Source organism: Mesoplodon bidens (assembly GCF_964165515.1).
Source record: "Mesoplodon bidens genome assembly, chromosome: X".
NCBI classification, from domain to species: domain Eukaryota; kingdom Metazoa; phylum Chordata; class Mammalia; order Artiodactyla; family Ziphiidae; genus Mesoplodon; species Mesoplodon bidens.
The window spans coordinates 48,799,780-48,827,602 of record NC_138163.1 but is presented as its reverse complement, the minus strand read 5'-3'; the positions used below and the strand labels follow the sequence as shown (position 1 = coordinate 48,827,602).

Genomic DNA, 27,823 nt, shown 5'->3' with positions numbered 1-27,823 from the left:
ACCTGCTTTGTGGTAATTTGTTACGGTAACCCTAGGAAACTAACACATCCCTCCGCGAGGTCTTTGTGTCTCAGGCCCATGAGAATTCTAGTACCTTCCTCAGTCCAGATCTTACCATCCTGTTCAGTTTACCTGCAATAGTACCAAGTCAGTGAATTAAGGCTGGTTCTACTGTAGGTGCAGTTGAATGTTTTCCCCACTGCTCTAAAGCAGTGGTTCTCAAACATTAGTGTGCTTCAGTAGCACTTGGAGGACCTGTAAAACCCTGATGGCTAGCAGCCTACCTTCAGAATATCTAATCTAGTAGGTCTGGAGCAGGGTCTGAGAATTTGCATTTCAAACACGTTCCCAGCTGATGCTGAAGCTGATGCTGATGCTGCTGCTCCATGGCAGGCCAATAGCACCATCTGGTCCCCAGGCAAGCTAGGTCATCCATCAGTTTCTTTCAATAACATACACTAGAGGCTGGGCCACCATCTCTATCGTCACACAAGTTGTTCATAATCTAATATTTTAATTTATTTGAGGCTGCTATAAAAGGTTCTCAAACAGGCTTACCAAATACTTGAAAGAAATCCCTTTCAATGACAGTAAGGTGGGCCGAAATAAATAGAACAAAGATACATTAGAGTCCGTGTTATTTATGTTAAAAAAAAAACCTCTGCAGCTTATTCATGTCAAACAAGCTTTTATTTTCAACGTGAACAATACTGTCAAATTTATATGTAAAAGGTAAGAATAAAGTCAGATAGCAGTTAATATCATTTTGGGGTGTTGAACTTTGAAACAAAATCTGTGTTGTGGGCTAATGAAAACTAGAATCTCCGTGAAGGACAAATCCTTCTCTTCTTTCGCTGTCCACTTCTTTTAATGTCTTCCAACTGTAGGATGGGATAAGAGTCAATTAACAATTGTACACCAACAACATGCACCAGGGACTTTCTAAATATGAGTCAATACTATGTACATCTCTTGGCTCTCCAAGGAGAAAACAAAATGTTTTCTTCTTGTAACAGAGACCCTTGGTTGTCAGGGTGCACATCATTTCATCACACCAACCACATCTCTCTCTTGCCAACCACTATATATGTTAGTTTCTTTTCTTCAAAGGCCACTCTGTTATTTAAATGTCTTTCCACCTTAAGAGCCTATGCTCCTTACAGGGATCATAAATCCCTTATAAGCCCTGACCTTCAGTTTCCATATCTATAAAATGAGAATGTGGCTTTTATCAAACAGCCACAGGTGTGAAAATTAAGAAAGGGAGAAAGAAAGAGTGTGATACTGAGAGAGAGAGAGAGATGAGAGAGAGAAAGGAAAAGATGAATGGGTAGCGGAAAGAGAAACTAGAATTGAATTACCAACTCAGTGATAGCCAATAATAATATTATGGCTAATTTTCTTTCCTTTTGAATAAAACATCTAAATTGAACTAATATTTGTGAATTACTCATGAAATGCAGTCTTATTTGAAATCCTTAACTTTTTACTACTTTGTAAGGAGTCACCTTCTCAAAGGCATTGCTATTCCAAGAGACTTCATTTCTGTGGCCAGGTGATGAAGGTACAGCTAGTGCACAGCTTAGGCGCTTTAGCTGCTTCTCCTGGTGACCAGTCTCTAAAAATATAGGTCTCTATATTTTAGACCTCTAAAAAAATATAGGTCTCTATTTCCAGGTCTGATAAATTTCCCATCTGCAGTAGACTTAAAGCTACAGGACAAAGGACTTGTGGCTGTAAATGAAATACATTTCAGAACACACTTCCTTCTATACCATCTGGAATACAAGTACATTATTATCATTAAACTGTTTTTCCAAAACTAAATTTCAACACTTTTTTCTTATTTACTTTACAAAAACAATTAAAAACATGATAGATGGCTAAAGGGAGGCAGCTGCTTAGCACAGGGAGATCAGCTCGGAGCTCTGTGACCACCTAGACGGGTGGGATAGGGAGGGTGGCAGGGAGACGCAAGTGGGAAGAGAAATGGGGATATAGGTATACTATAGGTCATTCACTTTGTTATAAAGCAGAAACTAACACACCCCTGTAAAGCAATTATACTCCCATAAAGATGTTAAAAAGATAAACAAAAAATAGATTAAGGATGTAAACAAAACAAAACATAAAGCTGTCAGTAACAGGTGTATGTCAGGACCGGTTGCACTATACAATAATACCTTGTGTTCTCCAGAGCTGCCCTCTGCTGAGACCATATCCAGCTTCGGTCCTTCTTCTGCTTTTTCATCTCCATCCTCTTTCTCTTCCTCAGCATTTTCATAATGATATTCACTCTCTTCTTTAGTGTCGAGTGATACGGACTTTGGCATCCCAAGGTGGTGGGAAACATTTCCCGATTTAAAATCAGCAGCAGAATCTAGTTCTCTGCTCTCAGGAGGATCTGGAGAAGAGAAATATGTCAGAAAATAAATAAATAAATAAGAAAAATAACTGGTCATGTTCCTACTGGTTGATACAGCACTTCCTTGGCCCTCACACTTTTGCTGCTTGACAGTTTTCACATTATCCCCCTGTTTCCAGTAGATCTCACACACTGTGCTGCTGATTATTTCTGGCCCTTTGGAGAAGGCATCAAAATCATTTGATTCTGAGCGGATTTTTGTATGTTTCTGCCAGAACCTCACTGGAAAATGTTCACCCGCTTTCAAGACAAATTCTACCGCAAATCTCATTGATTCCTCAGCCACTGAAATGTGCCCCTGTGCCATTTCATCATTTTCTCAGGTCATCGTACTGAGAATCTTTACATTTTTAGAAGCCCGTCAGCCAAAAGTGAGGTATGCCATTTGTTTGCCCCTAGGTTGGTAGAAGGCGGCATACTTTTTCTCAAGATCCTAAAGGTCTTTATTGAATTGGGCTTCTATTTGTGCATATCGTGCCTGAAGGTTTTTGAGAGCTTTGACCCGCTGCTTAACCGCCAGAGGCCAGCGCTGAGTGCACCCTGCCTTTGAGGCCGATGCCGCACCAGGGGCTGCAAGGGACAGGGGACTGGGCAGCGCCTCGCCAGCCTCGGCCCCTTCGACGGGTCCACAAGTCCCAGCCACCCAAGACTCGGAGGCATCAGCCAGGACCTCGCCCGCCGAGAACTCAGCCTCCCCTGCCCCCACCACCGGTTCCTCTGCCTTCTGGGATGCCACCCCCTCCGCAGGCTCCCGCGGCTCCCAGGGCGGGGGGCCCTCGGCCTGGTACTCGACCCCCCCAGACCTCACCTGCCTCTCCCAGGTCTTCCTGCCCGTGAGGAAGCGTGGCAGCCTCTGCAGGGTCCGAGGGCCGTTGGGAGCGGCGCCTGACCATCACGCGGCTGGCGTGGGGCCCGACCAGGACACGGTCCTTGTAGTGGCTGTGGTGCAGAAGACAATGGGCCACATCCCGGAGCAGGGAATGAAACTGCACCGCGGGCGCCCCGCGGCCTGCGACCACTCCCGCGCCTCCCTGCCCATGCTCGTCCTCCTCTTCTGTCTCTTCCTCCTCCTCGACCTCTTCCTCAGTTTCCTCCCCCTCTTCTGACTGGTACTCAGCCTCCTCCCGGTCCTCAGTGTCTAATTCAAACTCTTCCACCTCCTCCTCCACCATCTCTGCATCCCAGTCTTCTGCCACTGCGGCCTGGGCGGCCTCCTGCCCACCATCCTCCCCGTGAAGGGCTCTGGAGAGCCCCAGGGAAGCCAGAAGGGCCGTGGCCCCCTCGACTCCATCCATCCCTCCAGAAGGGGAGGCACGGACCCCGAGGGGACTGGGGTCACCACCCGCCCTGCCACCAGCTCTATCCTGGCCACCTGGGATCGGCCCACGCTCCTCGGTGGCAGACATGGCTGGAGGGACACGCCAGACACGGATCGGGCTGCAGTGACGACCGTGGGGAAGATGGCGGCCGCTGCGCTGAGTGTCGCTGAGGGAGGGGACGCTGTTGGCAGCTGGGCCACCGGGACGCGGTGGGGGCTGCAGAGAAGCCGGCTGCCCAGGGGACAAGAGTCGGAGAAGTTTCTTCTGCGAGCCCCGCTACGGGAAGTGCAGACGGCCTGCCCGCGGAGCGCCCCACCGAGACTGGGCCGCGGCTGCTGCGCACAAGGCGGGAAAGAGCTTGATTGGCTGGTGACGGCAGGCGGACCTTTCAAGGGTCAACGAAGGGCCACTTCCTCCAGCGCCGACTCTAAGCTCATTTGCCAGCAGCCAAGGATTGACAGCACCACCGCCCAATGAGTGATCAAGGTCTTCACTTTCCCTGGAGGCCTTAAAGGGCCAGCTCACCCTCAGCCTCTGTGATCGCACAGGAATCCCTTCTTTTCATTCCACAACTGCAAGAGCAAAACTACAATACCCCTAAAGGCGGCGCCCTGGGGTATGGGAACCTGCATGTGTTCCCCAATTGCCACCCTGGGGCAGCTCACGCTGATACAGACACTTAGTTCAAAACCGAGAGAGAGAGAGAAGTTGTATAGATCAAATCTCAGCAACGCTTAAAACCTCCCACAAGAGACAGCAAGCAAATTTGGAGGTTTTAATGCTGTTAAGGCTCCTTAGAAAAGGACATACAGAGTCGATATGGATGCAGTGAGAATGGAGAGTGGAAGAAGCAGTAAAGACAGGAGCTGGAGAGTGTTTCATCAGGGCTCCCCAATTCCGTTGCAGCCTCCAAGAAATGAAGACAGAGAGAGAGAGGGAAGAGAGAGAGAGAGAGAGAGAGAGAGAGAGATTTCTTTTAAAGACTGGTCTGAGCACCTGCTCTGCACTGGATTGTGTACACCCCTTGCCTCCCAAATTCATACGAGAAGCCCGTCCCCAGCCCCACCCCACCCCCAGGAGATGGTATTTGGAGACTGGGTCTTTGGTAGGTCATTCAGTTTTGGTAAGGTCAGGAGGCTGGGGTCCACACATTGGGATTATTGCCCTTACAGGAAGAGACCATAGATGGTACTCTCCTCCCACCATCCCAACGTGAAGCCACAGGAAGAAGGCGGCTATCTTCAAGCCAAAACGAGGGCCCTCACCAAGAACTCCACCATCCTGACACCCTGACTTTGGGCTTCCTAGCCTCCAGAACTGTAGGAAATAAATAACTGTCTTGTTTAAGCCGCCCAGCCTATGGCATTTTATTAGGGCAGCCTGAGCAGACTAATACAGCATGGCAGACCTTAACAGCACAGGCTTCCTAGAATCATTTCTCGGTCAACAGTCCAAGACATTTTGTTGTACTCAGCCCCACTTAGCCGAGTGGTCACGGGTAACGAATGCTGAAAACGAGGAAGAAATCAACAACTATTTTATGCTAATCCCAGTTACTACTGTTGATGGGCATAGAAGCTAGACTGGGTGTCAGCTGTAACTTCACGTTCAGGAGAACATAAGCTATGTCCCTTACTTCCAGTAAGCACACTGCCTTGGGATCCAGGACATCTAATTTGACACATCCTAACGCTTCACAGATGGGAAGCACACATTCTGCAGTGCGCTCCTGGGAAGGCTGAGGAGAAGAGCTGTTGTTGCCACCCTGAGTCACTATGGAGTCCTCCTATCCCAAGTTGGGTTCAACGGTCAATCAAGACTGGTGACACCACACACACACACACACACACACACACACACACACACACACACACTACCGAGACGCGATGCAAAGTGTATTCCTTACGTGAGGAGGCTTCTGCGGGGAGAGCAGGGCATCCTTTTCAAGCTGCTCCAAAATAGACTTCAGAGAGTCAGGAATGGAAGAAATTGCTTTGGGAGTTCTACTGTGATTAGTGGATGGGGCCAGCATGACAGTTCCCTTGTGCTGGCAGTAGCTAGTGTCGTTTGATGCCCACTCCTCCTGCCCTCCACCCTACAACCGTGCCAAAGGAGAGAGTGGAGGGTGGGGCAGTGGGGAAGAGGGAGGGTTGACGTTTAAAAGCCCTCAGCAGTCAAACATCAAAGGATGCAGTCAGACCCTATACTATAATTCACCTCTGGCGTGTTGCAAGCGACAGAAACGTGCCATTTTCGTGTAATGGAATCTGAACTTGTGGAAGTAAGCCACTCTGGAACTCTTGAGTCCTGCAGCCTAAGGCCAGGTAGGGAGGCATAAGGTCCACTGAAGGCTGTTCAAGAGCCCAGCGTGGTGTATCCTGTGAAGTAAAATGCATGCTTCGATCACCATCAATAAGGCCCGGAACTCCAAAGCCCATAAGGAGGGTCTTGGCGAAGCCCTGCGTAGTGGTTTTAGTATATGTAGAGACACGTGTGACCTGGATTTATAATTTGGGAGTCTGTGGGCCAAGAGATTCCCAAGGCTCTTTACCCCAAAGGGGACAGTTTTACACAAGGAAACGTCGCTGCCACCACGGGCCGGACCAGACAGCCAGACCGATGACAACGGCCTGATTGTCTATGAAAATGTGCAGATGGTGCTAACTGTTGGCCAGAGCATCCAGCGCTAAGGTGACTGCCTGAAGTTCACTCACTGGTGCTGTCTTTTCGTTGAACAGTTTTATCTATGGTTATTGTTTTGATTACTGACAAGGAAAGAGTTTTCCTGACATTTTCCTATTTATTTTCCACATGTCAGTCTTTTTTGTTCCTTCACTCCTCAATTACTCTACTTTCTGTTATTAATTACTTTTTATAGTGTACAAAGTGATCCTTTATCACTCCTTCTGCTGTACTGTTTTAGTTTTTTTTTAGTGCTGGAGCTTTTTGTGGGGGCAGTGTCGGTGGTTACACTGGGAGTTACAATTAGTATCTTAGCTTTATAATAATCAAGTTTGTATTAATACGGAGATAGTTGCCATAGTATTCAAAAACTCTGCTTTTCCCTAACTCTGCCCCATTTCTTTATTTAATTATGGTGACACACGGCATGTTTGTATATTTGGTGCCCATTAGCAGAGATTTATAGTTAATGCTTTATACATTTGTATTTTAAATCATATATGAGAACAAAAAGGAGATATAAGCCAAAAGTGCAGCAATACTGGCTTCTGCGTTTACCTGTGTAGTTACCTTGGCCTTTGTGGTTTATTTCTTCATATTGCTTCAAATACGTGCCCAGCATTCTTTCAATTCAGCCTGAAGGACTCCTTTCAGTACTTTCTATAGGGCAAGCTTACTAGCTATGTACTCTCTCAGTTATTGTTTGTCTTGGAATGTCTTTAACTCCCCTTCATTTCCCCCACATATAGAATTCTTGGTGGAAAGGGTATTTTTGTTCATTTGTTCTACGCTTTTAATATGCCATTCCAATGCCACCTGTCCTCTGTGGTTTCTGTAGAGGAATGCGCACAAATCTTACCGACGATTACTTGTATATGAGGAGTTGTTTCTATTGCTGTTTTCAAGGTTCACTCTTTGTCTTTGACTTTTGATAATTTGATCATGATGTGCCTAGGTGGGGATCTCTGATTTTATCCTGCTTGGAGTTTGTAGAACTTACTGGGTGTGTAGATTCATGTCTTTCCTCCGAGTTTGGAGGTTTTCAGGCATCATTTCTTTAAAGATTTCCTGCCCCTTTCTCTCTCTCCTCTGCCTCTGCCACTGTCATTATGTGTACATTGATAAGCTTGCTGATGCATATAAGTCTCATAGGATTTGCTCATTATTCTTCATTCTTTGCTTTTTCTGCTCCTCTTTTCCTTTCCAGAGACTGGATATTTCAACTAACCTTTTAAACTTTGCTGATTCTTTTTCTCCTGTTCAAATTTGCTGTTGGACATCTTTTATTAATTTTTCATTTCACTTACTGTGCTTTTCAGCTGAAGATCTTTTACTCTGTCCCTATTTATAATTTCTATCTCTTTGGGATACATCTTTCTCATTGTTTCCTAGTTCTTTGATCACTGTTTCCTTTTGCTCATTGAGTTTATTGAAGACAGCTGACTAAAAGTCTATTTTTCTAGTAACCCAAATACTGTGCTTCACCTCTGACAGTTTATAGTAATTAATTTTTTCCATGTGAACAGGATACACATTCCTCCCATCCCCTCCAACTATATGGAAGTATAATTTACACATAAAATTTGTATATTGAAGGGGAACAATGTGATGCTTGGTGTACGTACACATTGTTAAATGATTACCACAGTCAAACTAATTTATGCATCTATAACCTCACATAGCTGAAGGTTTTTTGGGGTGGTGCGTGGGATAAAACTAAGATCTACTCTCTCAGCAAGTCTCCAGCATACCATACAATATCTTAAATTAAATCTGCATGCTGTGCATTAGATCCCTAGAATGTATTCATCTTATAACTGATCATTTGTACCCTTTGATGAACCACCCCACAAATAACAAACCTGGAGGCATCATGGTTCCTGATTTCATTATATGACAAAGGTATAGTAATGAAAACAGTATGGTAGTGGCATAAGAACAGATATATATATATATAGACCAATGGATCAAAATATAGAGCCCAGAAATAAACCCACACGTATATGTTCAACTATTTGACAAGAACTCCAAGAACACACAATGAGGACAGGATAGTCTCTTCAATAAATGCTGCTGGGAACACTGCATATCCACGTGCAAAGATACTATACTGGAGCCTTATCTTACACCATACCCCAAAATGAACTCAAAATGGATTAAAGACTTAAACGTAAGGCCTGAATCTGTGAAACTCCTAGAGGAAGACACAGGGGTAAGCTCCTTGACATAGGTTATGGCAATGATATTTTTTTGAAATGACACCAAAACAAAGGCAACAAAATCAAAAATAAACAAGTGGACTACATCAAACTCAAAAGCTTCTGCACAGCAAAGGAAACAATCAACAAAATGAAAAGGCAACTGACCTGTGAAGCAGAAGAAAATATTTGCGAATCATGTTATCTGTTGAGGGGATAATATGCAAAATATAAAAGGAATTCAATCAACTCAACAGCAAAAAAAAAACATCAACCAATAATTAATAAAAGGGCACACGGTTCGAATAAACATTTTCCCAAAGAAGACATACAACTGGCAAATAGGTATATGAAGAGGTGTTCAACATCACTAACCATCAGGGAAATGCAAATCAAAGCTGCAATTAAGACATCACACCTATTAGGATGGCTATTATCAAAAGGACAAGAGACAGCATGTGTTGGCAAGAGTGTGGTAAAAAGGGAACCCTCGTGCCCTGTTGGTGGGAAAGTAAAATGGTGCAGCCACTGTGGACAACTGCATGGAGGTTCCTCAAAAGACTGAAAGTAGAACTGTCAGATCAGCCAGCAATCCCACTCCTGAAAACAGATCCAAAGGAGGTGATTTCTGCTCTGCTCCCTTATGCTCATTGCAGCATTATTCACAAGAGCCAAGGAATGGAGACAAGCTAAGTGTTCTGGGCCGATGAAAGGATAAAGAACATATCACAATTATATAAAAGACATATCAAAGAATTCTTCTTAAAAATTCATCAGAGGGCTTCCCCGTGGCACAGTGATTAAGAATCCACCTGCCAACGCAGTGAACATGGGTTCAGGCCCTGGTCCGCGAAGATCCCACACGCTGCGGAGCAACTTAGCCTGTGAGCCACGACTACTGAGCCTGTGCTCTAGAGCCTGTGAGCTGCAACTTCTGAGCCCGCGTGCTACAACTACTGACGCCCGCAAGTCTAGAGGCCGTGCTGCACAAGAGAAGCCACCGTAATGAGAAGCCCGCGCACCACAACGAAGAGTAGTCCCCGCTCGCCGCACCTAGAGAAAGCCCATGCGCAGCAACGAAGACCTGACACAGCCAAAAACAATAAATAAATAAAAACAAAATAAATAAAGTAATAAAAGTTCATTTGCAAGACTATTCTTGTCTTTGGGGGTGATACAGAGAGGAACAGGAACAGAGACAAGACATGGTAGATTCTCCTTCCTTCAGACGTCTTGTCTCTCTCAGGAAATCTCTACAGGCACAGCTTAATAGTGAGCCAGCTGGAAAGGCAAAATAGGGTTGACAGAGACCCAGAAACTTAGAACAGGTTATAGAATTTTGAGCTCAGATATTAAACAAATTTTACTTACCTCGCATCTACTTCCTCTTATATATCCTGACAAAGAATGCAAACAGTGTGCCTTCTGACACAAAATAAACACAGAAGTGACTATAACATCAGTCACACCCACTTCCAAAAACACAAAAACAAAATTTAAGACCTTTGTTAGGAAGTGTACTCATGTTTAGATAGTAAATAGGGAACCACTGACAGATTTTAATGAAATTTACATATATCATTAATTTTGATGTAGAAAATTTCATGTACATAATGACTTCTCTTCTTTCTCCCATGGCCACCTAGGAAACTCAGAGATTAGGAAAAAAGCTTCCTTCCCCATATGTTGGTTTAATATCCTAGCCTCAGATATACTCAACACCTCTGCCTGCGCCCCTGATGGAACACCACTCTCAGGTGAGGCAGTGTTTCTACCTGAAGGATTTCAAAATACCCTTAAGATTTGGGAAGAATTGGGAGGTCTAAAGGTAAAATCTGTGCAAACACTATGTAGAAGCAAAAACGTTGTATGACTCAGGAACGTATCTGGAGGGTTGAGTGGGTGTGTGTGAGTGTATGGGTAAAGCTTGTTTCGGTTGAACTTTAGGCAAACTGTAAACATAAACTCTACACAGAAACACTTTCCAATCCCCTGTGTCTTTAAACTCATGAGATGAGCTGCCCTGCAGAGGCAGGACCTGGTGTCTTTGGGCAGCTGTGGCAGTTAAAGGGTGTGAGCTCTCAAACCAGACTGCCTGGATAAAAGTTCCAGTTCACTTACAGGCTGTGAGATCTTGGGCTCAGGAGTTAATATCTCAAATCCTGTCTTCTATAATAATTCTCAATTTCTCCATCAGTAAATGAGGTGAAAAATAGTCCCAACCTCATCGGATTGCTGTACAGATTTAATGAGCTAATACTTTACAAGGGCCTACTTGATGTCGAGCTTGGCACAGAGTAAGTGCAAATTAATGTCTGGATACATCACAAAATGAACACATTCCATGCTCACTGCTGTAGCTGCACAGATCATCTTTTAATCCTTCAAATATGCTATGTTCTCTTTCTTCTAATGGATCTTTGCCCATCTTCATTCCTCTAACTAGACCTTATGCATAGCTTTGGCCAAAACTGACTTTCTAAGCCCTAATCATCCTTAACGTCCCAACTCAGGCTTTTTTTTTTTTTTTTTTTACAAGAAGCCTCTTCTCTGTTAAGACGGGGTTGCACATTTCTTCCTTTATTATTTTTAAACTAAAGTGAAAATAAAATAACATAAAATTAATGATTTCAGTCACTTTAAAATGGACAAATCAAATAAAAAGTTTTAAAAATAAAATGTACAAATCAGTTCTTTTAGTACATTCACGATGCTGTGCAACCATCACCCCTATCTAGTTTCAGAGCATCTTCATCAACTCAAAAAGAAACCCTATACCCAGGAAGCGGTCATACCCCATTCCCTCCTATCCTCAAACACTGGCAACCACTAATCTCCTTTCTGCCACTATGGATTTGCCTGATCTGGACATTTCATAGAAATGGAATCATGCCATATGTGGCATTGTGTGTTTGTGTGTGTGTGTGTGTTTGTGTGTGTGTGATATTTTGTAATTTTTGTTCATGGTAGTTGTTATCTTCTTTCATTATGAACTTTTTCTCATTCTAAAAAAAGATTCACTTCATGCATGATTGTGTATAATGATAGAAGAGAATCTTCCATATTGTATGAGTTTCTTGCCTGTTTGTACTTGCCTGTTTGGAACCCGTTTTGGACTCTCCCTGTAAACGACCTAGACTCCTTGGGTATAATGCCTGTAGCAGTCCAAGAACATACACAAAGACTGTATGCCCTGACCAAAGGATTTTTATCCCAGGAATATAATGTTGATTTGGATTTGTATCCCAGGAATATAATGTTGATTTAACATTAAGAAATCACAGTGTAGGGACTTCCCTGGTGGAGCAGTGGTTAAGAATCCACCCAAAAATGAAGGGGACACAGGTTCGAGCCCTGGTCTGGGAAGATCCCACATGCCACGGAGCAACTAAGCCCATGTGCCACAAATACTGAGCCTGCGCTCTAGAGCCCATGTGCCACAACTACTGAAGCCTGCGTGCCTAGAGCCCATGCTTCGCAACAAGAGAGGCCACCGCAATGAGAAGACCGCACACCGCAACGAAGAGTAGCCTGCAGTCACTGCAACTAGAGAAAGCCCGCATGCAGCAACGAAGACGCAACAGCAGCAAAAAAGAAAGAAAGAAAGAAAGAAAAGAAATCACAGTGTAGGGACTTCCCTGCCGGAGAAGTGGTTAACAATCCACCCGCCAATGCAGGGTACACGGGTCCGAGCCCTGGTCCGGGAAGATCCCACATGCCCCGGAGCAACTAAGCCCGTGTGTCACAACTACTGAGCCTGCGCTCTAGAGTCCTTGAGCCACAAATACTGAGCCAACGTGCCACAACTACTGAAGCTGGCACGCCTAGAGCCTGTGCTCCGCAACAAGAGAAGCCACTGCAAGGAGAAGCCCACGTACTGCAATGAAGAATAGCCCCCGCTCAGCGCAACTAGAGAAAGCCCACGCACAGCAATGAAGACCCAACGCAGAGAAAAATAAAAATAAATAAATTTATATTAAAAAAAGTAATCAAAGTGTAATACATCTAACAGAATACCAGAAAAATCCTCATGATCATCTTAAGAGACATTTATAAAGCCTTTAGCATAATTCAAGAAACTTCCATGATAAAAGCTCTCAAAAAAACTAGGATTAGAAGACATCTTCTTCAATGCTCAACATCACTAATTATTAGAGAAATGCAAATCAAAACTATAATGAGGTATCACCTCACACCGGTCAGAATGGCCATCATCAAAAAGTTTACAAACAGGGACTTCCCTTGGTGGTCCAATGGTTTAGACTCCACACTCCCAATGCAGGGAGCCCAGGTTCAAACCCTCATCGAGGAACTAGATCCCACATGCCACAACTAAAGGACCCCGCATGCCACAAGTAAGAGCCCACATGCCACAACTGAAAGATCCCACATGTCACAACCAAAGATCCCACATGCCACGACTAAAGATCCTGCATGCAACAACTAAAAGATCCCACGTGCAATGAAGATCCTGCACGGGGCAACAAAGATCCCACGTGCCCCAACTAAGAACCAGCACAGCCAAATAAAGAAAGAAAAGAAAATAAAATTTAAAAAAAACGTTTACGAACACTAAATGCTGGAGAAAGTGTGGAGCAAAAGGAACCCTTCTACACTGTTGGTGGGAAATTAAATTGGTGCAGCCACTATGGAAAACAGTGCGGAGGTTCCTTCAAAACCTAAACCTAGAGTTGCCATATGATCCAGCAATTCCCCTCCTGGGCATATATCCAGAGAAAACTCTAATTCAAAAAGATAAATGCACTGCAATGTTCACAGCAGCACTATTTACGACAGCCAAGACACGGAAGAAACCTAAATGTCTATCGACAGGTGAATGGATAGAGAAAACGTGGTACATATATACAATGGAATACCACTCAGCCATAAAGAATAATGAAATAATGCCATTTGCAGCAACATCGTTGGACCTAGAGATTATTATACTAAGTGAAGTATGTCACACAGAGAAAGACAAGTATCATATGATATCACTTACATGTGGAATCTAGTACAAAATGATACAAATGAACTTATTGATATTTACAAAACAGAAACAGACTCACAGACATAGAAAACAAACTTATGGTTACCAAAGGGGAAAGGGGGTGGGGAAGGGATAAATTAGGAGTTTGGGATTTGCAGATATAAACTACTATACATAAAATATGTAAACAACAAGGTCCTACTGCATAGCACAGGAAGCTATATTCAATATCCTGTTGTTAACCATAATGGAAAAGAATATGCAAAAGAATGTGTGTCTTTGTGTATATATATATATGTATATATGTATATATATATTTATATATATAACTGAATCCCTTTGCTGTACACCAGAAACTAACGTAACATTGTAAATCAACTGCACTTCAATAAAAATATATTAAAAAATGAAACGCAGCTATGAAGCCATAAAAAAGGTACAAACTCTTAGTTATAAAATAAATGTCATGGGGATGTAATGTACAGCGTGATGACTACAGTTAATACTACTATATTGTATATTTGAAAGTTGCTAAGACAAAACCCTCTTAGGTTTGCTCTTAATAAGAGATGATAATAGGTTTTTCCTTACCTTCTAAGTAATCTCCATAGAAAGCAGAGATTCTGTGTCTTATCAGAATAATTTCCTGTGCTTCTTGTTGATTTATCATGTCCTTTATTTGTAAGGTAAATGAGTCTTCTTACTTCTAAAAGAGAGAAGGCTCTTTTTAATCACATTACTTCCAATATTTACTTTTGAAATCTTATGTTAGTACTCTGGTTAAATAGGTGGCCAAATAGTTTCTTAGTGACCCATGATTCTATTTAGCCAAGTGTACAAATCTTTTGCCATTTCTAACAACTAGTGATATTTGGTCTTTCCAAATTCAAATCCTAAATGAAATCTGCTTGATCTCATACTGACACTGATATTTCCCAGAGGGCCTGCGGAAAATCCAGAGTTTGTTCTTTCACCTTGTAAATGAGAGATGTTACAATAAGTAGGTTTATTTGATAAGTTGAGTTGCACAGGAAGCACTGCCAAATATGAAGAGATGCTTCACCTTCTCTAGTTTATATTTCTATGTGTAAAATGTTATTAATACAAATACTTCAGAAGTTGTATTAATTCCTATAAATGTCAGTGCCCTTGCTGTCCATGACGTATCTTGGTGCTGCTTTGCCTTAGAATTAGACAACATCAACATAATGTTATCAGCTGTCATGCCAGTTAGTGTCTTAAAATGTTGTATGCCACAGAAACAACCAAATGTCCTTGGCAACTGCATCATTTTTATAATGAACTTTCATCACGTCTTTTACCATGGCCATTTTCACTCTTTTGTCATCCACACTTGTTTTAGTTTGATGCCTCCCTGAAAGCTCTTGCAATCAGCTACAGGCCACAGTAATTATCGTCAACAAAATGGCACTATCTTGGAGTCCCACAGAAAGGACTATGCCAGGTACTCTTGAGGCACAGAACTCCTAATGGCATTGCTTAAATAACTTTGAGACCGTACCACCGGCCTGAGTCAGGATTTCCAGAATTCTCCTGGAGAAGCTGATAAGTTCATGAGATGGCTAACCCAAGATCAAGCACAACAAGAATTACATAGGGCTGAATGGCTTTTGCTTGGACTACTGCTGATGCTTTAATGTTCTGTTTTCTGGATATAAAGAACTGCCTACTTTTCTAACTTCAGCTATCTACAATTCATAACAGTTTAGTAGATCATACTTCTGTAAGCAGAAATGAAGTATTTATCTTTTTTTGCCTGATCACTCTAGAATTTGAATATTCTTACTAAGTATTCTTATTTTCACAGTAATACAATGAACTGCTTAGGTTCACTAAGAATCCTTCCTCCTGGGAACAGAACATAATTGATTTGACTATATGACCAAAGCTCTGAGTGGACTATCATGTTTTGAAAGAATACAGTGTTTTTAAAAATAGTGATGGATTGATTGACTTGGCTGCACCAGGTCTTAGTTGCGGCACGAGGGATCTTCGTTGCGGCATGCGGGAACTTCAGCTGTGGCATGTGGGGTCTTTTAGTCGCGGCATGTGGGATCCTTAGTTGTGGCATGCAAACTCGTAGTTGTGGCATGTGGGATCTAGTTCCCTGACCAGGGATCAAACCCGGGCCCCCTGCATTCAGAGCACAGAGTCTTAGCCACTGGACCACCAGGGAAGTCCCAGACTATCATAGTTGAGAACAATATATATAATCAGACATGACCAGATAGTTTTAAGGAACTAAAGGTGACTTTATGGAGCCAATGCTTACGAAGTCTTCTTGGGAAAATGGGCCTGGAACCTGGTTTACAGCTTTCTCAGCCTTATAGGTGAGTGGGAGAGGTCACCTCCTGGCAGGCCTAGGAAACTTAGGATATTTTGGGGGCCTTCAAGAAGAGATTAATTTACCCAGATCTATAGGTACCGCAGGGGAATTGTGGTGGTGAGATTTGGGCTTGGATTCCTAGCTTTGAGAGGCTTTTAAAAGTCCAATCGGAGTGAGACTCCTTCTGAAAAGTTCCAGCAGAGTAAACTAAAAATGGCCTATGTGGTCAATTATCATTCTTGCTGCAATTGTGCAAATAAGCAAGCCAAATCTAGTAAGACCAGACACTCTATAAGCAAGAATAATCTTACTTTGATTATCTTTGATCAAAAGGGAGGTGACGGGGCTTCCCTGGTGGTGCAGTGATTGAGAGTCTGCCTGCCGATGCAGGGGACATGGGTTCGTGCCCCGGTCCAGGAGGAACCCACATGCCGCGGAGCGGCCCGGAGCCTGTGCTCCGCAACGGCAGAGGCCACAACAGGGAGAGGCCCACGTACCGCAAAAAAAAAAAAAAAAAAAAAAAAAAAAGGAAGTGACGGTTGAGTGAAATTTTATATTTCAATACAAAACACACCCTTGTGAGGGATGAGATTCTGGTCCCGTTCATTATCTTTCAGCTAATTTGCACTTCTTTGTAAACTACGTGGTTGTGTTACCTACATGTGAATTGGACTAGCTCCTGCTATCTCACACATTTTGTCAGTCCTTACCAAATTCTCAGTTCTTCCAATTTCCTTCAACATCTGGCTACAACTCTTCAAACTAATGTTTCCAATTTTTCTCCAACCCTCCTGATTTGACATCGCAGAGAACTCAAAGCTGACCACCCAGATTCTTACTGGATCCTTAGGTTTTCTTCTAACGGGCTTTGTTTCACAGGATCTAAAGAAGCCCTGTGAGCTGAAGTTGGACAACTTGATGTAAACTTCAAAGGACTCTTCCCTGCAGCAGATCATGTATGATCCTCGTGCCTGGAACTGCTGCCGTGTGGGCCACTCGGGAAATTCACTTTATCTTCCATGCTCTGCTCCACGAAATAATCATGACTGTGGATGATCTTACCCAAACCTAACTGATGTCTAGGCCATCAGAAAACATCCACTGTAAACTAGGAAATCCATCAGATTGCCACTGCCATCCTCACTCCACCATCTAAACATGCTTCAAGCCCAGCATCTTCAATGGGCTGTCCTTCTGGACTCAGAAGCTGGCTTCAAATAGTCCACTACAAACATTAATCTTTCTTTTCCTTTTCTTAGAAACCCTCCTCATTAAATGCCTCATTGCTGGCATGATCCAGCAAATATCCTCTACTACCAAACATCAGCAGATGGCTCAGTTGTTCCTTAATGAACAAAAGGTGACTGAATGAGAAATGGACTTATATTGTTCACAGGAAAAAAGAATGCCTCTTCTTGCCTTGCACAAGAAGGGGAACTCACAGTAACTCCCTTCTTAACCAAACTTGAGGCCATTCTGAGTCCTCTTCTTCACTAGGCCTCAAGCTTGATCCTATCTTTGGCCTGCCAAGCCCAGTTTTAGCAAAAATCCTCCTAGGCCAGTTTAGCAAGAATCCCCCCTCCTTGGTATCTAAGCTCTTCATCCCTCCTCTTGAGGTCTAATCAAGTTCCACCCCCCAGCCTCCCTTCATCCTTGTGTTAGTCAGGGTTCTCCATAGAAACAGGACCAGTAAGAAACAGATAGGCATATAGATAGCTTATCTATCTATATCTACAGATCAATATCAATGGTAGGTATATATATCTAGATAGCTATGTCAGATATCTAATATCTGTATATTTATAGATATATCTTTATATTAATGCTATTTCTCTGTTATATAGAGATATAGATGTTGATATAGATATAGATATAGATGAGGAGATTTATTATAGTAATTGGCTCATGAGATTATGGAGGCTGAGAAGTCCTACAATCTGCTGTCTGTAAGCTGGGAAACCAAGAACGCCAGTGGTATAAACCACTCTAAGTCTGAAGGCCTGACAAACAGGAAAGTCCCAGATCAAGATTGAAGGCCCAAAAATCAGGGGACTGATGCTGCAAATCCTGGTCCAAGTCCAAAGGTCCCAGACTAGGAGTAGTGATGTCTAAGAGCAGAATAATATGGATGTCCCAGCTCAAGCAAAGAGAAAACTCATCCTTCCACTGCCTTTTTGTTCTATTCAGGCCCTCAAGAGATTGTGATAATGCCCACTTGCATTGATGAAGGCAATTTTCTTGACTAAGTCTGCCAGTTCACATGCTAATCTCTTCCGGAATCTTGCTCACAGACACACCAAGAAATGTTTCACCAACAATCTGGGCATCTTTTACTCAAATCAAATAGACACCTAAAATTAACCAACACAATACCTAAGTTCCTCTCAGTAATCTGCCATTCACTAACTCCCTCACCCTCCCTGTTGGCCATAAACTGTCATCTGTCTGTCTTGTATGTGGAGTTGAGTTTATTTTCCCTATGGCAATAGTCCCTGGCCCCTATTACAATGGTCCTGAAAAAAGCCTTCCATGCCTTAAACTCCATATGGCATACTTTTTTATTGACAATATTGATGTTACTATGTTCCTGTGAGTGAGAGAATGTGTCCGGATCATTGCTGAGCTAGGTAATGTGTCTGCATATTCATGTGAGAGAATGTGAGAATGTGAGTCCATATGAGCGAGTTTCTTCTGTGAGCTTATGTTGGAGCTATACGGTGGATGTGAGCATATCTGTGTGTACATCTATACGTAAGCATGTTCCTGATTTCAAGAATGTGCATGTGCAAGTGAAAGTGTGAGTAACAGCATTGGGAAGCATCTGAGTGTTTATATTCGGGTCCCCATGTGAGTAAACTTATGAGTATGGTCATGAAATTAACTGAATATATCAGCATGTTTATGTGAAGCCGTGAAAGTGTAAGTGGATGCATGTGAACATACGTGTTTTAAACTTCAATTTGTAGGCAAATCTGAGTGTGTTTAGGGAGTGTGCAAACATGTGACTGTATGTAAGCATATCTCTGTGTGACATAAGTGTGAACATGTTCATGGGTGAGAGTGTTTTCGTAGGTGCAAATTTGTGTTCAAAATTAATATTTAAGTGTGTTCACTTGTACGAATGAATTTGTAAGCACGTGAAGGCAGATTAGCATAATTCTGAGTAGTTGGGGGTAAATGTGTTTTTTGTGTGTTCTTGTTTATGTGTGAATATATTTGAAAAAGGGAGCATGTATATGGGAATGCATGTAATGGTTTTTTAAGTGAAGGAATGAAATCATGAGCTTCTTGCTGATTGTGAGCATGTTCCTGTGCAACTCAATATGTAAGCATGTTACTGTTGGTGACAAGGATATTTTATATGGGTAAGGGAATGGGTGTGTGCATATGTAAATGAAATGAGTGTACCTGGAGTGTGAGTGAACTTGTAACCATGTTTATGTTTTAAGTGCATGATTGATGATGATAATCTGAATGAGGTGGGGCTACTGTGTGTGTGTGAACGGTGAGCCACCAAGTGTGAATGTATGTTAGTATGTGTGAGTACATTTGCCAGTATATGTGTTTGAGTGAGTTATCTGTAAGCATGATAATGTGAGTGAACAAGTGAGCATGTACGTGAGCTTGTGCATTTGTGAGAGTAAATATGCGGCCTTGTAATCTCAAAGTGTGCTAGTATTTCAGTCTCTGAGGACTGCTGTAAATGTATGTTCAAGCGTACCCTTGAATTTGCAGCCATATGCATGGGGGTTACCATGTTTGTATGAGTAAGTGAACGTGTATCAGGTTCACTGTGGTGAGCTAGTTCACAGGTGAGTATATTTGTGTAAGTGAAACCTGAATAAACATGAGTGGAAGTGCATGTGAGTGTATTTGCTTCTCTGAGTGGATATTCTGCGCTTCATGGAGGATGTGAGCGTGTTTGTATGTGAATACCTATGTGAACATGTTCCTGATTCTAAGAGTGAAAATGTGCATGTGTACGTGAATGTGTGAGTGGGAGCTCCTGAATGTATGCATTTGTGTCCCTGTGTGAATGAATCTCTTGGCATGGTCATGTGATTGAGTGTTTGAGCACGTTTGTGTGAAGGAGTGAATGTCAGTATGTACGTGTAAATGTATGTGTGTCTGTGAGTGGGAGTGAATTGGTGGGCAAGTTTGAGAATGTCTGAGTGTTTAAGTGTTTTGTCAGTGAGTGAATGTGTGAGTGTATGTATGTGAGCCCATCTGTCTGTGACAGTGTGTAGGTGAGCCTGTTCGTGGGTGAGAGTGATCTCTTGCATCTATGTTGGCACGCTTAAAGTGAACACTTTTGTATGCTCATCTGTATAAATGAACTTGTAAGCCTGCGAATCATGTTAGCATATTCACGTATAGTGGATGAGCAAGTATGTTTTCTTGTGACCTTGTTAATATGTGACTACAGTAGTTGCAGACTATTCACGGGGGACTCATTCCAGCACCCACCAAGGATACCAAAATCTGAGAGTGTCCAAGTCCCATAGTCAGCCCTCTCTATCCCCGTAGTCTGCATTCGCGGACTCAACCGACTGTGGATCATAAACATAGCACGTGATATGCAGCTGGTTAAATCTGTGAAAGCAGAACCCATTGATACAGAGGGCTAGCCGTATATTTATTGAAAAAAATCCGCATATAAGTGGACCCACACAGGTGACACTCTTGTTGTTCAAGGGTCAGCTGTATATTCGAATGAGGTCATTCATGCCCATATGTGTGAGTCAATGTAAGGGTTTTTATAGAAATGAGTGAATTTGTGAGCTTCTAAGTCAGTGTGAGCATGTTTGTGTGCAATTATATTTGTGACTATGTTAATATTTATGACCAAAAATTTGCATGAGTAAATGAATGTGTAGGACTGTGCATATACACACAATGAGCATGTCTGGAATGTGTGCGAATTTGCAATCACTCTTGTGTGTATAAGTGAATGTGTGCATTTGCTCACAAGGGTGATGTGGGAAATTTTGGGTAGGTATATGAATGCCTGAGTGTCTGAAGGGGTATATATGTGTATATGTGTAAGTAAATTTGTCACTTCACGTGTCTGAGTAGTGAATTTTAAGCATGTTAATATTAGTGAATGAATGTTTGAAAGTATGCATATATCTGAGCTGGTCCACTCACAACACTGAATATATGAACATGTAAATCTGAGACAATATTTGTGTTGATGTACATGTTTGTGCGTGTTCAAGTGCATCTTTTAATTTGTGACCATGTGTATGGATGTTAGCACGTTAGGGAATAAGTATCAGATTCACTGTTTTCAGCTAGTTAAGGTAGTGTGAGCATTCGTGTAAATTATGGGTGTGTACATGGAAGGACATGTGAGTGTATTTTCTTCTGTGAGCAAATGTTCGAGCTCCAAGGTGGATGTGAGCATGTTTGTGTTCGTGCATCCATGTGAGCATATTTTGGAGGTTAAGACTGTGAATGACATGTGTAAGTGAAGGTGTGAGTGGGAGCATCTGACTATATATATTCGTATCCCAGTTCGAGAGAATGTGTGAGCATGGTCGTTTGATTGAATGCACGTTGGAGCATGTTTGTGTGAAAGAGTGAATGTGTCAGTGTGTGAGTGTAAATGCATGTGTTTTTGAATGTGAGTCTATTTTTGAGTTTGAGTTTGTGAATATTTGGTGTGCTTTCTGAGTGAATGTGTACCTCTATGTAAGGCAGGATATCTGTGTGCAACAGGCTATGTGTGAGACGGTTTAGGGGCAAGAGTAATTTCCTGGCTGTAAATCTGCACACTTACAGTGAACATGTATGTGTGCTCATCTGTATAAATAAATTTATAAGCATGTGAATGCAGGTTAGTGTAATGCTGAGTTCTCAGTCAGTGAGTTTGTTTTTCAAGTGATCTCATAAATGAGTGAATATATTTGAATAAAGTAATTTGTGAGCATGTGAGTGAGTGAATGCAACTATTCTTAAGTAGTGTAATTGAGTGAATTTGTGAGCTTGGTGTGACCATATTTGTGTGCAAGTGAATATATGAGCTTGTTACTCTTAGTGACAATAATAATGTGCATGTGTGAATGGGTGTTTATAACTGCAATGAGCATATCTGCAAGTGAGTTAATTTGTAATCACTTTCATGAGTGAATGAATACGTAATTCAGCTCATGAAAGTGAGTGAGGTGTGGGATACTTTTTGTGAGTGTGTGAAAGTATGAAGATTTGGGTGTGAATGTACGTTAGTTACCATGTGTATGGATGTGGGTAAGTTGTCACTATATTCCTTTGCATAGTGAATGCAAGTGGTAATGTGAGTGAATGTGTAACCACGCGCTTCTATGCGAGCATTTATCTTCTTTAGAGTGAATATGTGAACCTGTACATCTGTGTATGCTGACATGTTTGTGTGTTCAACTGTATGTTTAAATTTGTGACCATGTGTACAGCTGTTATCATGTTTCTCTGAGTTAGTGAATATGTATAGTTTATTACCGTGACTTGAATCGTTCAGTGTATTTCTGCGAGTGAAATACAAACATGAGTGTAAGTGCATGTGAGTGTATTTTCTTCTGTGAGTGACTACTGGACCTTCACCTAGAAGTGAGCACACTTATGTGTAAGTGTCCATGGGAGCATGTTCCTGATTTTCACAATATTAATGTGCATGTGTAAGTGAATGTGTTAGTGGGAGCATCTTAGTATATATCTTTGAGTCCCCGTGTGAATGAATTTGTGGGTACGCTCGTGTGATTGAGTGACCGTTTGAGTAGGTTTGTGCGAAGGAGTGAATGTGTCGGTATGCATGAATGTTGCTATGTCTTTGAATGTGAGCAACTTTGTGGGCATATTTGAATGAGTATTTGAGTATGTTTTGTGAGTGACTGTGTGAGCATGTTTATGTACGCAAGCATGTCTTCTATGACGGTTTAAGTGTGAGCCGGCTCATGGGTGATTGCGTTCTTAAGTGTAAATTTGTGTTTACAAAGTGAATATTTGTGTTCCCATCTCTACGCGTCCATTTGTTAGCATGTGCAATCCTATTGGCATATTAGCGGGTATGAGCAGGTGGTTTTCATGTGATCTTGATAACGTACAACTATATTTGAATAACCTACTCTGAGAGCATGTGTGAGTGAATGTGATTTTATGTAACTGAGCGAATGGGTGAGATTCTTAGTGTATGTTCTTGAGCAAGTGAGTCTGTAAGCATGCTGTGTTTGTGACAATGATAATTTGCGTGGAAAAGTGAATGTGTGAGTGTGTGCATATACATGCAATGAATGTGTCTAGAACGTGAGGGAATTTGTAATCCCTTTCGTGTGTATAAGTGAGTATGTGATTATGCTTATGCGAGTGTGGTACGAGCTACTTTGTGGGAATGTTTGAGGATCTGAGTGTGCATATGTTAGTATGGGTATGTGTGTGAGCCAGTTTGTATGTGCATTTGAGTGAGTGAACTATCAGCATGTTAACAGGACTGAGGGAATGTTTGAGCGTGTGAACATATGTAAGCATGTACACTCGTGAGAATGAATGTGTAAACTTATACATGTGACAGTGTGTTAGGATGGCATTTGAAATTTGACATATGTGTGTTTTAAACTGTTATGTTTCATAGTGGATGTGAGCATGTTTTTGTGTGAGGGTTCTTACAAGCATGATCCTGATCTTCTCAATGTGAAGCTGCATGTGTAAGTGAATGTCTCAGTGGGAGCCTCTGTGTGAATGAATGTGGGCATGGTCATGTGGCTGAGTGAATGTCACCACGTTGTGTGACTGAATGTGTCAGTCCGCGTGTGTGAATGCACGTCTTTAAATATGAGTGACTTGGTGGGCATATTTCGATGCTTGAATGCTTAAACTTTTTGCTGAGTGATGAATGTGTGAGTGTGTGTATATATGTATGTCTCTGTGTAAGTGTATGTGTGAGCCTGCTCATGCCCCTTCATTGTGAGCAAGCATTTTTCAAGTGATGTTTCATTGCACTCATTGTATGTATGGATGGTGAGCATGTACAGACACATTAGCATGTTTCTGTGTAGTGACTATATGGTGGGTTTCTTTTTTATCTTGTTTATGTGGGAGTACATCTGAGTAAGGTCATGTGTGAAAGTGTGTTGTAAGGGAAAGTGTTTTATGTGTTGTAAGAATTTGTGAGATTCTTGGTGACTGTAACAAGATTTCTGTGCAAGTGAATGTATAAGCATGTTTCCGTTTGAGACAATGAGAATTTGCATAAAATTGAAAGTGAACGTGTGATTGTGGAACTCTAAACCTAATATGTATGGCGTATGAATGAATTTTTCATCATATTCATCTGTGTGAATGTGTGGTAATACTGCTGTGACTCACTGAGTTGTCGGCATGATTGTGTGAGTGAAGGGAAGTGTGTGTGTGAGTGCAAATGTATGCATGTTTACATATGTGAGGAACTCGTCAGGATGTTCACTGCAAGAAGTGAACTATACTCATCTTAATGTTGGTCAGTCAGTGTGTGATCCTGTGCGTATATGTGAGGATGCACATTTTTGAAAGTGATTATGTGAATTTGTACGTGTCTTGGAGTATGCTCACGGAAGAATATTTGAGTGGTCAAGTAAAGGTTTCTTGGTGTTCATGTGTATGCATTACCTTGTGACTGTATGCTTGGATGAAAGCATGTTCACGGGCCTGTATGAATGTATTTTATGCTCATATTCATGCATGTATACTGTGTGGGTGAAATGTGAGCGCATGACTTGAGTTCATGTGAGCGTATGGATTAATGAATGCGTGAGCTTTGTGGTGAGCACGAGCATATTTGTGTGCAAGGGCGTACGTGAGCATGTTCCTGATGGTGAGCATGTTAATGTGGGTAGCTAAATGGGAGCACTGGAGAGTATATTTTTGGGTATCCCTGTGAGAGAAACGGTAATCATGGTATGCGACTGAGTGAAGGTGTCAGCTCATTTTTATGGAGTGAATGTATCAGTGTGTTTGTATGAGCAGCTCTGAGTATGTACATCAGTGAAATTGTGAGCATGTTCAAGTGAGGGAGTCAATGTCTGACCACGCTCGTGGAAGTGAGTGAAGTTGTGAGCATACCTGAGTAAACGTGCGAGCATATGGTGTGAATGTGAATGAGTAGTATTGAGTTTTTAGTCAGTATGTACATTTGGATGAGTCAACACTACGTGTGTTAACGCAATTGTGTGTCTATAGGTGAGCATGCACATTGTGAGCATGAGTATATGAACTTTTACACGTCTTCAAGTGTGATTATATTTGAAATGTTTGAATTTATTGAAAAAGCATTTGTGTGTGCATGTGAATGTGTGAGCATGTTCATGAATGATAGCATATTCATGTAGGTGTGAGGGTTTATTGTGTTTATTTATGTGAGCTTGTTAAAGTGTGAGTACACTGTATGAGTGGAATGTGAGCATGGGAGTATGTTTGTGAGTTTATGTGAGTGAATGCTGGGGCTTCGTGACGAATGTGATCATGTTTATGTGCAAGTGTATATGTAGGGTCCTGATCGTGAGCATGTTCAGGTGCATGAAATGTGAATGCGTGTGTTGGGAAATGAATATAGGTCTCTATGTGCATGAAACTGTCAGCATGCGCATGTGGTTGAATGACTGCTTGAGTAGGTTTATGTGCAGTGAATGTGTCAGTTCTGCTTGGGTAGGTTTATGTGCAGTGAATGTGTCAGTGTGTGTATGTGTGCATCTGAGAGTGTTTATGTATGAGGGAATTCATCAGCATGTTCTTAGGAGTTCATGTGTGAAAGCGTCTTGTTACTAGGTGAGTGTACGTTACTGGGTATATGCAAGCCTTTCCACGGCTGAGAGTGCCTTATTGTGAAGGAGTCTGTATGTTTAAGTGAATATTTTGTGTGTACTCATCTGTATGAGTGAATTGGTGAGCATCTGAGTGCATGTCAGCATATTCCTATGTGATGATTGTGTACGTGTGTTTTTGTGTGATATGTGAATGTAAGTATACACGTATAAGAGAATGTGTGGAAGTATGTGTGTGAGTGTACTTTTTTCTGAGTTTGAGATAACTTGTGAGCTTCTTGGGAGGTGTGAGCATGTTTGTTTTGACGTGCCTACGTGAGTTAATTCCTGTTTGTGACAATATGGGTAAGTGAATGTGTGATTGTTTGCATAAAAATGTAATGAGTATGTTGTGGCAGCACTGTGGCAATGGCGACCTACAAGAATGTCCTGGGCTTCCCTGGTGGCGCAGTGGTTGAGAGTCCGCCTGCCGATGCAGGGGACACAGCTTTGTGCCCAAGTCCGGGGAGATCCCACATGCCGCAGAGCGGCTGGGTCCGTGAGCCATGGCCGCTGAGCCTGCACGTCCGGAGCCTGTGCTCCGCAACGGGAGAGGCCACAACAGTGAGAGGCCCGCGAAGCGAAAACAAAAAAAAAAGAATCCGCCTGCCAATGGAGGGGACACGGGTTTGAACCCTGGTCTATTCAGGGGTAAGAAGCAGGAATGCATCCGGTGCATTTAATAAGAAGGGTCGTTGCTAGAGGACCCTATCTGGCGGAGCAGAGTGGGGAGCGGAATCTGGGATTAGGCCGTTCGAGGCCCTCCCAGTTTTACCAGCCTTCAACTCAGCACGGAATACTAACTTTAGCCCTCACCGCACCATCACCCCCTCCCCCCGCGCACACACACACAGGGGCCAGTATACCTGGCTGAGGAGAACTCAGTCCCTGGAGATGGAGGGGTGGACCCTGGGGCGGTAGCTCCCCGACCCCCGCCATTTCAGCGCTATTAGGTACCACAGCAACACAGGGGCTGAAACAAGGGGGCTCCATCGCAGCTGCACGTGCCCAGCCCCACCACCAACTCCTCTACGGACTGGCCAGCAGGCAGCGCGCGTGGGCAGCGGTTCAAAAGCCCAGACCCACGTCTGCTCCAGCCGTCTCCTTCTAAGAGGTCGCCCACTCACCCTCTGCCCGCCCAGCTCATGGCAGCCTGGCGACCCCGCTCACCAATCAAAGAAGTCCAGAACGACGTCAGGAACATCAGGCGAGGAGAGGTCAGAAGCCAAAGTGGAATTTCCACCTGGGATTGGGGTCGTCGCCCGCCAAGGGCCGGGTCCTGATGAGGAGTAGGCGCACAGCGGCCCGCCGCATGTCGGGACGCCATAGCTCCGACCGTCCGAGAACCCTGGAGACCGCTGCAGAGCGGGAGGCCGATAGACGACGGGGGGCGCGGGATAACCAAGAGGAGCGGGCCGAGGAGGTCGTGCTTCTGCAAAGAGCCGCCTGTAAGGTGACAACATCGAGGCCAAGGGGAGCGCGGAGGGTGCGGGTCGACCAGCGGCCCTGAGCCAGGGAGGGGCAAGAAGAGCAGCAGCCCAGCAACTTCACTCCACGCAGCACCCCGACCACGAACCCAGCCGCTGCAGACAACGATGGGTCTGACGCACTTCTGGCGGCCGCTGGGCGGGCCTGAGGCCCGGCGCACAACTGGCTCCGCCCACCCCGATGGCAAGCGAGCTTCGCCAATCAGGCAGGCGCCGGGAGCCTTTCAACGAGATGCATGGTCCCGCCTCCTACCACAGCCTGTGTGCCGCCCAGCCCTCTGCTCCTTCTGGCGTCTGCAGTCATTCCCGGGTCAGCCGCAGTTCCAGCTCCCTGGCAGCTGGAGAGCTGGGCCGGGGGTCGGCGGCGTGGGGCACCCCGCCCTGCACCTCCCCTCTGCAAAAACGCAAAATGTGCTTTTCACTTGGAACAGCGTATGCCCAAGAGTTTGCTTTTTGTGGTGAAAGTAGTAATTTGACCACCCAGGCTCAATCTGCGTTTTGAAAATACTGGACACCTTTGAGGAATCAGGACCTAGTTGACTGGTGGTCATTCCCTGACCCTCGGGCCTCCA

At 43.4% G+C, this 27,823-nt stretch overlaps 1 protein-coding gene across 1 annotated transcript; it reads right to left on the bottom strand.

The window, feature by feature from the left end:
* Nucleotides 1–773: 773 nt before the first annotated feature.
* On the bottom strand, nt 774–27,302 carry LOC308608435 (uncharacterized protein). Its single transcript, XM_081221486.1, has 4 exons — nt 26,935–27,302; nt 3,234–3,364; nt 2,184–2,404; nt 774–881 (listed from the first exon to the last, which is right to left on the bottom strand). Exons 1-4 carry the CDS (start codon nt 27,225–27,227, stop codon nt 816–818), a joined length of 711 nt encoding a protein of 236 aa, XP_081077612.1. The 5' UTR covers nt 27,228–27,302; the 3' UTR covers nt 774–815.
* Nucleotides 27,303–27,823: the final 521 nt, after the last annotated feature.